Raw genomic sequence first — 11079 nt, 5'->3', positions numbered from 1 at the left:
CACTGTGTAGAATATTTTAAGTGACAAGATGCAGTACTATTAAAAGACAATATATAGCATGGCATTAAGGTCACAATTATTTACTATACAAAAACTTGAAATTAAATGAGGCAAGTCAAGAATTCACGAAATTTTACTTTTCCCCTCGATAGTTTCAGATCCTCCTAATTATTGCAGTATGAAGTTGTTTTTACATTTCCAAAGACACTCCTACTCTAATGTACATTCTTAATCGGAAATACAAAGGTGATTGAAAGATTTTGTTTGCATGTCATAAAACACAAATTTACTACTAAACAGGATAAACAGCAATGATCTATAATTGCTATTATTAATAACTCTATGTATCTGAACATTTTTAAAAGGGAAAAATCATTAAGCAAAAAAGTGATACACATAAAAGGCTTATTGGTTAACAGGCTTTACTAATCACAAAGAAAAGAAAATCTGCTTCACTCTTTATCAGGAACAAGATTATCAACTGGCTTTGCCTCTGGCTTTTTCTTCCTGGCATATTTTGCAGCTTTCGCTTGTGCTCTTTCTTCCTCTTCTTTCAAAGCCTCTTGATAATGGACCCCAAAGGCAGCAGGTACTGTATGATTGATTTTGGCCAAAAACTCTAGAACTTGCATCTTGCTGGTTTCAGCACAAGCTCTGGCACCCCACATGAACTCATAGTGTGGAGGATTACTGTTAGGTATCTGGTGGCATTCCAGGTAATTCTGCTTCACCAAATCTTTGGTAATAAGCTTTCTGGGGTCGTCAATGTCCAAGAATTTCTTCCCATCTTCTATTCCCAGGACACTCAGAAACTCCCACATCTCTTCTTCAGAGGCCCGGTTCCCGTTCAGGAAGATCACACCAAGGAGAGGCATCACAAGCCCATTCTTAATAATTTTCTCATCAGAAGAAACACTATCATCGGTGCTATCGGTGCTGACAAAGGTATAGGAGTGGCCAGTGGGCTTGATTTTCTTTAATGAAATGCCAAAAATAAGCTCCAGGCGATCAGTGGCCAGCTTGAAGATCTCTGAGAACTGGTCTCGGGATCTTTTGTTGACAATCTTCAGCATATCGGCCTTGGTGATGGGCTCTTTAATTTTAAATTTGAACAGCATCAGCTGCAGCAGCATTCCTGCCCTTCTACTTATAAGATCAGTATTGACATTCACATTGATGGCTAAGTCGTTGGATGTGCTGGGTTGACTCTCATCCTGGCTCTTGTCATCCACCTCAGATGTTTTGCATGGCGCACATGCAGCAGCACTGGTGGTGGGTTGCTCTTCCTGAGGCCCCTGGCTATCCCTTAAAGTAGGGAGGCTAGAGGGAGAACCGCCAGAATCAGGAGAGGGTGGAGTGGGTGACTCCTTCTCCTCTGCTGCAGTGGCTTGAGCATCTTGGTGACTTTCAGCCTTAACCTGAACCTGACGGCGTTTCTCACGGGCACGGAGCTTACTTTTCTGACCACGAGGCATGATAACTTTGGTCTAAGATGGCAGGAGTATGGACTTGCAGTTAGGCGATATGGGCCTTGGAGAAAGGAGAATGAGAGATTATAAGCACCTCAGTAAGGAGAGAATCCCCTTGACATGGGAAGCAGTTTTTCTTTTTATTTATTTATTTTTTTATTTAAACACCTTGATTACATACATGATTGTGTTTGGGTTTCAGTCATGTAAAGAACAACACCCATCACCAATGCAACATTCCCATCACCAATGTCCCAAGTCTCCCTCCTCCCCACCCGACCCCCGCCTGTACTCTAAACAGGCTCTCCATTTCCCTCATACATTCTCATTATTAGGACAGTTCAAAATGTAGTTATTTCTCTAACTAAACTCATCACTCTTTGTGGTGAGCTTCCTGAGGTGAGCTGGAACTTCCAGCTCTTTTCTCTTCTGTGTCTGAAAATTATTATTGCAAGAATGTCTTTCATTTTTCTTAAAACCCATAGATGAGTGAGACCATTGCAGTTTTTCTTTTTTTGAGGGCAATTCTCAAAAACTACAATGCTCTTTCCTATTGTCAGGTTATCTCTTTTATAAATCCCATAGAGGTGGACCACAGTGACAGTACAGTGTCGAGAGCACATGCCTTGAATGCAGTGGATACTGGTTTTATTCTGTCTCCCACCCCAAATCAAAAGAATCCAATAGAATTCCTCCTGTTGTTCTTGGGACACACCCCACAGTGCTCAGGCTTTACTTCTGGCTCTGTGCTCAGGGATCACTCCTGGCAGTCTTGGGTGGGAGCACTAGGTGAGGTGCTAGGGATGGAATTCAGGTTGACTCTGTGTACAGAAAATGCCTATATCTTTGTATGATCCTTTCCCTGGAACCACAGTACTCTAAGGGCTCTACATCCCACCATCCCTGCCTTGTACTCGAGACAGCAGATGCCAACTGAGAGCTCAGCAGGGGGATTTGCATAAGTTCACCTTCAATACTGTCATGTCAGTTATGGGCACACCTTGTACCCCCTTTCTTCTATTCCTATACTGACACCTCAAAGTTCTCTGGGACTCAGAGAAGCAGGTGAAGTCCACCTTCCTGCCAGAGCCACCCAATGCTGAGAGAGTTCAGTGGGATCCTTTCTATCTGGGGTTCACTATATAGCCTTGTGCCCTCTTGGCTTCTCCTTCTGGCTACACTATGACTTGATGTAAATGCCCTTTGGCTGTGTGGTGGTTGTACTTTCAGTTACCTTCAGACTAAAGGTTTTCTCTCTTTAGTTCTGAGTGGATCTGAAAGGCACTGCTGCCAGGCATTGATCCTTAGGATCCAAGGTTGATAATGGAGAATTCTCGTGTCCACATAGCCCCACAGTTTTCAAGTTGCACGCCAAAGCATCTCCTGTCACCAAAACCCACTGTCTGCTGATCCAAGAAGCCAACATTCCTGCACCTGTTTAACCCCTCTTTTTTCTGAAACCTTGTACAGAGGTAATAAAGGGGCACCTTACTCCACTAGTTGCTTAGCCTATCAATTGGGAGTAACATGCTATTCATAATCTACCAATGTTCGAGTTAAATACCTTTTCCAGCCTGAAGGTTGGGGCAAGATGCTGTCAGTGAATCTGGGAAAATTGTGGGGAAGGAATTTAGTCCTGCTGGAGAAATTAGGTTTAGGTTTTCCTTGCTTGAGGCCAGCTAGAGCCCAGTGCAGGGATTTCTCTATAAGACTGAGATGCTTTCCCAGAGGTCCTTTAGTTAGCTCCATGCCCACATCTCCTTTATATATGTACTATAATGTACTCTTGCCAACCAAATTCTTTCCATTCAGACATTTTAATTATTTTTTAGTTTAGGGGCCACACTTGACTATGCTCAGCAGTTTCCCCAAGGTCTCTTCTCAGTTATCTTTTTTAGTGGAACTCTGGAGACAATGTGGAAACCAGTTTGTCTGCACATAAGGCAACTGCCTATACCTCACTGTAATTATAATTCCAGCCCTCCCACTCCTGATTTGGGCACCTTAGTTCATTATCCCACTGTACTATTACTCTTTACGTTTTGTTAATTATTATGTGTTGGGTTGCCTAAAAAGATTATTTTTATTAGTGAGTTATTCACATGCCACCCAAAATTATTTTGAGTTGTATGTGTTAACACAGGTAGACAAAGATTCCTTTTGCCTACCTATGGTCCTAGCCCCATTTTTTGGATATAATTTTGCTTTGATCAATTTTTGTTGGTTGTCTTCAAATTGGTTTTAAGCATGTATTCATTTTAGGTATAACAGGGTACATGCTTTTGAACTTTTATGTTTTTAATGTAATTTTTTTTCTTTTTTGGTTTTTGGGTCACACCTGGTAGCACTCATGGATTATTCCTGGCTGTGCACTCAGAAGTTGCTCCTGGCAGGCATGGGGGTCCATATGGATTGCTAGGATTTAAACTACCTCTGTTCGAATCAGCTGTGTGCAAGGTAAACGCCCTACCACTGTGCTATCTCTCTGGCCCCGTGTAATTTGATTTTTTATTGATGTTTTTTAACTGGATCACCATGAACCATGTTGGAACACTATGATAGAAAAACTTTGGCTATTTTTATTTTCTAATGATTTCACCAGGGTCGCACTATGTGCTCCGAGGAGTGTTCGAAAACCGCCATATTGCCAACCCCTCCCCGGAACGTTTTTTTAACGGGGGTTGACGGACCCCCATCTGCTGGGGCGGGCATTTCCCAAGCAGTGTTAGGTGGGGAATGTTGAAAGTTCACCTTTGTTAGGCGAACATCTTGCTTACCTCGTCTTCAATCCAAGACTAATCCTGTTCTTCCTGGAGAAACTCTGGAAGATGGAGGAACTGTCCTGTGGCGCCAAAGAAGAGGAAGTCAGGGTCATATCCGGTGGGTGGGCTAGATGAGCGGGCTACAGGGTTTCTCACCCCCAACTGCAGGGGCGGTGGGTGGGGTTTGGGGCCTCTATGCCCAGATGTCTGTGTTCCCTGTTTCCTCTGCTATGGATGCGGGGGGGGGGGGGACGTGTTGCCTAGCTGTTCAAACTTTGCAATATTGTGCCTTGCTTGATTGATGCAAGTTGTAGTCGTCTCTGAGCAAAAACTATTCCTTCTAGAGTCTGTGCCCAGGTTGGCTACTTTTTCTCGGCCTTGAAAGCAAGAACTGAGCTTTAGGAAGCGCTTCTATTAGGAAGCAGTTCTTTCATCAGAAATTTGGGTTCACCTCTTTTGGGGGGTGTTGAAGAAGAGCATATCCTTTAGTTCTGCAGAGTTATACAGCACTCAGGATTCATTCCAGGTAGAGCTGGAGCATACAGTATTAGAGACCAAAGCTCTGCCTCCAGAATGCAAAGTGTGAGCATAGATTTTGAGTTATCTTTCTTGCCAGAAGTTCTTATTTTACCCTTAGCAAGGGTTAAAACTCCTTACTCATTAGCATCTGGGCTGATAATGTCCTCCTGGCCATCAGCCAAACTTAGAGTCTCCTGGAATTTCTATTAAGATAGTTTTATATTATCTAAGGATCATTCAGGATTATTTTCTGAACCCCTGATATATTTATATTTGATTACCATATGTAAATTATAATTTAAAAATAGGGTCACACCTAGTAGTACTCAGTGATTACTCCTGGCTCAGTGTTCAGGGATTATAACTGGTAGACTAGGGGACCATATGTTGGCTGTCTGCAAGGCACGTGTCCTACCTGCTATACTCTCTCTCTCTCTCTGGCCCCTATCATTGTTATATAATATTAGATTTCTTTCCCTTTATTTCTTCTCATCTATATTGCTATACATAGTGGTCTGGTAATATATTCCAACCTAGTATTATGAATATAATATGTGTCCTTTTTGTTTTTAGCCCCCATAACATAATTTTAATTGAATGAAACACATTTTTAAGGAAAAACGAGAGAGGTTGGAGGTATGTATATCACGCAGAGAATTTGCCTTGCCTCACATGAATTTAACCTTGGTTTGATCCTTGGCACTTCATATGGTCCTCAGAGCCCTGTCAGGACTGATTACTGAGTGCAGAGGTGGTAGTAAGTCCTAAGCACTTCTGGGTGTGGCTCTCCCCCAAAAAAAAGAAACAATAAATTGAATTAAAATACTATACAGAATATAAACTTATCTACTAAAGCAGATCTTAAGATGGCAGTCACTTTCTAGACTCTGAACTAATTTGCAGACATAGGGTCTAATGCCAACCTTGTTGAGACAGCAGAGGTGACTCAGCAGTAGTGTTTTGCACATTTAGAAGTAGCCTGATTTCAGTCCTTGTCTCCTCATAAAGCCCATCACCAACCAAAAACATCATTGTTCCCTTAGAACTTTCTGAATGTCTTTTTAACAGGCTATGTTTTATAAAAGTGGTAGAGCATGAACAAAGTGTTAAGAGCCTGCTAAGCCCAGCACTTAGCTGCTACTAAGTCTTTAATATTGCATTTACTACTTTGATGAACTTGTATCTCTGTGATACCATCTATTTACTCTACTAGGAATCTTTTTGTTTTTAAACTTTTTAATTTGAGGTTCTGTGATTTGCAGTCCCATTAATTAATTATGGTTTTTCATGCAAATAATTACAACATCACCACTATACCTCCATCCCTCTAGGGTTCTTTTTTTTTTTTTTTTTTTTATTTATTTTTTTTTTTGGTTTTTGGGCCACACCCGGTTGATGCTCAGGGGTTACTCCTGGCTATGTGCTCAGAAATCGCCCCTGGCTTGGGGGGGACCATATGGGACGCCGGGGGATCGAACCACGGTCCTTCCTTGGCTAGCGCTTGTAAGGCAGACACCTTACCTCCAGCGCCACCTACCCGGCCCCTCTAGGGTTCTTTTTAACTCAAGAGGTTTCAGACTCTATATTCTAGATAGAAGAACAATCTACACATCCAAACCTCTGATTATTAAGGAGAACCTAATTAATATTTCTCACATATATTCACTGTAAGTGTAAAGTACACTTCCTCAATTAGATGCAAGATTGGTTACATTAAATTGCCCAAACAAAACTGGCTAGGGTACGGAATTAGAGAACGGAAATGTTTGGAAAATTTAGGGGAGAAAGTTCATCACATGGCTCTACCTAGTGGTAGTGGTGGGGAATTTGGTCATATTGAAGCTATACAAGTGCCTGCAAGCAACAAATGGCACAAATTACTTTAACTTTCAAATGACAAAATTATGAACTCCTTTAAATGCTAGGACTGAGATCACTGATAATGTATCTGTGACAACAGAAATTGGAGCAAGTCATGCTCCTGTGCATACCACATAGTAAATTTGTCTGGGAAAGACAAAGGCAGGGAACGGAGACAACACAGAAATGACCCAGAGATACCTGTGGCAGTCCAGAGGGAACAGCTGAAAGTACACAGCCAGTTTCTGCTTCACAGTTATAAATATAAAAAGATGAAAGCAATTTCCTTGGCAAATATGTAACACAGATCCATTTTGTGATTTGAACTTTAAGGTAGATAAATAATTGAAAGTGTTGATCTAATCAAGTTACCTTCTTAAATGCTATATTTCAAAACTTTTCAAAAAGCATAAATTAGATAGAATCTCAACCTAGCTGACATTAAAAGGTTGCAGCAGACGAGCAACATATTTTAAACTATAATTTTTGTACCTCCTGGGTAATTTTAGTATTCCTTTGTGTCTTCACCTTCCCGTGGATAAATGTCATTATTGCCATGTTAAATTAAGTGCATAAATGTCATTACTATATTGTAATATGTCAAATATTACAATTATTTAATATATACAATATATTATGTTAAATAGTATATTGTAATATGTTAACTATTAATGCATAGCATGTTAAATTAAATGCATATGTGTCATTACTATATTGTTTTAGGGGCCAGAGTAATAACACAATAGGGAGGGCATTTGAGTTGCTCGCAGGCAGCCGACCTGGGTTTGACCCCTGGCATCCCTAAGCCTGCCAGGGGCCAGGAGTAACCCACAGCATAAACAGGTATGACCCAGAAACCAAATGAGATACTGTTTTAGGGGCCAGCGAGGTGGCGCTAGAGGTAAGGTGTCTGCCTTGCAAGCGCTAGCCAAGGAAGGACCGCATTTCGATCCCCTGGCATCCCAGATGGTCCCCCAACCCAGGAGCAATTTCTGAGCGCTTAGCCAGGAGTAACCCCTGAACATCAAACGGGTGTGGCCCCCCAAAAAAGATACTGTTTTAGTCGTGTTCTAGCTAATTAATAATATAACCATATTTGAAATATGTGTCTCCATTATACTTAATGACAATACCTATTTAATTTTACTTTATGATATTTGGAAATGTCTACATTCTTTAGATGCTATAAAATCATTTATTAAGGAATTATAACAGATGCTTGTAACCACACTAAAATATTTTCAGTTGAAAACATATCAATTGAATATTTATTGATATTTAAACTCAATTTCAAATTTTATAAATGTGCCACCATATACCACATTGAAGACCTAGAAGTCCAAGTAAAAACATATCAATATTCAAATGGATTATACGTTTCTCAAAGCAGTGTCATGTTAATAAGATAATAATTTTTAATTTTTTCTAACATTTTCCACTTTATAATAATTGGCTGTTCAAAATCATAGCATTTATTGCTATTATTGTTATTTTGGTTGTACGACATATCTAATGGCTTTTAGGGTTTATTCCAACATTCATTCTTTTAAATCATCATTGTAAAGTTGTAGGAAAATAGGAAAAGCATGAAAAAAATCAAACAAAAATAATAATATAATCTTCACTACTCAGAGACATCTGCTGTTGTCAATGTTTTTAAAATTTGTTATTAGGCAATTTTGAAAGACTCTGAAGAAATCTCATCTAGGAATACACAAACCACCTAGTGAATAAATGACAGACTCCTATTACCTAGCTTATTCTTTTCAGTTCAAAGATGGGCAAAGAAATTCAGCCCCAAGAGAAGACTGCTCTTTAAATTATCGCTTCCTACTTTTCTTCATCCAATGACTATATACTTTGATTACTGAAGGGCTTTTCTTAAGCTGTTGACAATGATGTTTTTTTATTTTAAAAAGAACCCTGGAGAGAAAATAGCTTAAAAATTGCATACAAAATTCAGAGAGCAAGAAGAAAGGGAAACAAAAATCCACGACTGGAATTTGAGCTTGAGGCTTTGTCAGTGATTGATAGCAAACACCTTATGTGAAATGTATTTTTTTCTCTAAACTTTCAACACTGATTAAACACACAATGACCAATTGTCATACATACATATATTGTATGTTTGTTTATTGAGCTGGGCTTGAAATGACATTTGTAATGAAAAGCTATACATCTATATCAAGTGTTTGTCAGCTACAGAGATGGGACCTTGATCTCTGGCTTATATAAATTGTGTACCCAAGTCCAAATTGGTAGAACTAAGACTTTCCTTGATTTCAGCTCCTGATTGAAAATGAAGATGTAGGCTAGCAATGTGAAAAACAAAATGGGATTTACACCAAGAGGAACTTAGAATCTCTTTAAAGACAGAAAACAATAAACATTGGGCTGGAGAGATAGTATAGTGTCTAAGATGCTTGCCATGTACATGATTTACCTGGGCTCAATATCTGACTGATACTCCATATGGTCCCCTGAGCACAGAGCCAGGAATATCCCCTGAAGATCACCAAGTGTGGCACCCCCCCAACACTCAGTATCCCAGGTCCAGAAAAATACTAAATAATTGACAAAAAAAGTAACAAGTGATATTACAATATTTAGTATTGTTGATATTACTACAATTATGCTATTGTTGAATACTGCAAAATTAAAGATGTTTGATTTTGCAGTGTAATATAAGATCTTGTTAAATTTAAGAGCCTATTGAAGTGTCTGAAGTATACAATTACAAAGTAGAGAGAGGGAAAGAGAGAAAGATGGGGGAATGATGTAGAAGTAACAGGAGATAGTGTGTGTTTTGGAGAGTGAAATGGGAATTGTATCATTGGAAAATGTCCTGGGGTCTGTCTTGCTTTACTGCTCAGGTACATTCCTGGCCTCAGAGCTTTGTGTTCCTTTTTTTTTTTTATTCCCAAGAACTTACTTTGTGTTCTTAAAAAGCAATGAGTCCCATTTACCCCTGATAATCAAAATAACACGGAGATTTTATTGAGAAGGCAGATTTTTTTTTCATGACAGGTCGGTTTCAGGTTAGAGAGACATCACAGAAATTCTTGACCATGCATTGCATACCCCAAACTGATTCTGATTGGGCATGTAGAACTATGAATGGCCCCTGGGACCTCTGAGCATTGCTAACTTTGAATCAAATGATTCTGATGAGAAGCCAAATTTGCAGCCACAGTGATGTCTTGTTAGCACTTCATTAAGAAGTGTTAAATTTTTGGAAATTAAGATATCCTCAGATTAATAAAAGGTGTTTTTTTAATCTAAATTCAAACATACTAATTGGAAGTCCAGAGATATACTGGAATTTCTATTAAACTTTTGGTGATTATTTTCAACTGCTAAATTTTCCCTCACTGATGAATATTTTTTAAAAGTCAACTTTGTACATGGGGCCAAAGATATGGCACATTTGCCTTGCATGCAGCCAATACAGGATGGACGGTGGTTCGAATCCGATCATCCCATATGGTCCCCTTTGCTTGCCAGGAGCGATTTCTGAGCACAGAGTCAGGAGTAACCCCTGAGCACAGCTGGGTGTGACCCAAAAAACAACAAAAATGTTGGCTTTGTACATTATGAAATATAGGCATCAAATTTTTTAAATTTTTTCAGGATAAATAAGATTAGAATGGTTCAGTGTTACTTGAAAAATGCTACAGTACTTATATATGCAGAACTTTTGGTACATAAGAATCAGTAAAAGGGCCAGAGCGATAGAACAATGGTAGGGCGTTTGCCTTTCATGTGGTCAGCCCAGGACTGACATCGGTTCAAATCCCAGCATCTCATAGGGTCCCCCGAGCCTGCCAGGAGCGATTTCTGAATGCAGAGCCAAGAGTAACCCCTGAGCGCCCTAGGATGGGACCCCAAGCCCCTCAAAAGAAACAATAAAAGCTTTATATTATCTGCAATATTATTCATTTTTAACTTTATATAACTATTCTTATCATTTGGGTTCTACAACCTGTGATATTTACACCTCGTTCCATGGTCAGAGATCATTCCTATCAATGTTATTATGGCCATGTGTGATATAGTGTATCAAACCTGGGCCAGCCAATTTTTAAGGTGGTCACCCTACCAACTATATATATATATACATATATGTATGTATATTAAGTTTAGGGAGCTGAAGATATATATCTTCAGCTCCCTAAACTTAATATAATTATTAATTTTGATTTTTTGACTTACAATTTCTTTGTAATCTTACACTTAAGAGTTGAGAGTAGCCTTAGTGGGATTGGGGATGTAGCTCAGCACTTGCTTTACATCTATAATCCCTTGGGCTTGATTTCTGGTACTGCCACAAAAAGTAGTCTCACTTCCATGGAAAATAGTATCTCCAGTTTATACAATATAACAACAGTTGCTGTAAATTTTTCATTAATATTTTTCTCCCCTTCAAAGGAATTTCTAAGAGCAGGAACACACATTTTACTTCTTTAATA

The 11079-nt window shown here is 39.3% G+C and overlaps 1 protein-coding gene across 1 annotated transcript; it reads right to left on the bottom strand.

The window, feature by feature from the left end:
• Positions 1-452: 452 nt before the first annotated feature.
• Positions 453-1475, bottom strand: LOC125998803 (melanoma-associated antigen B4-like). The gene has a single exon (XM_049766867.1). It carries the CDS (start codon positions 1473-1475, stop codon positions 453-455), a length of 1023 nt encoding a protein of 340 aa, XP_049622824.1.
• Positions 1476-11079: the final 9604 nt, after the last annotated feature.

Source organism: Suncus etruscus, chromosome X (genome assembly GCF_024139225.1).
Source record: "Suncus etruscus isolate mSunEtr1 chromosome X, mSunEtr1.pri.cur, whole genome shotgun sequence".
Taxonomy (NCBI): Eukaryota; Metazoa; Chordata; class Mammalia; order Eulipotyphla; family Soricidae; genus Suncus; species Suncus etruscus.
This window is presented reverse-complemented; position numbering and strand designations above follow the sequence as displayed.

Bases quoted from the DNA above. Each gene is read 5' to 3' on its own strand.
- LOC125998803 (XM_049766867.1), bottom strand. From the start codon at position 1,475: ATGCCTCGTGGTCAGAAAAGTAAGCTCCGTGCCCGTGAGAAACGCCGT.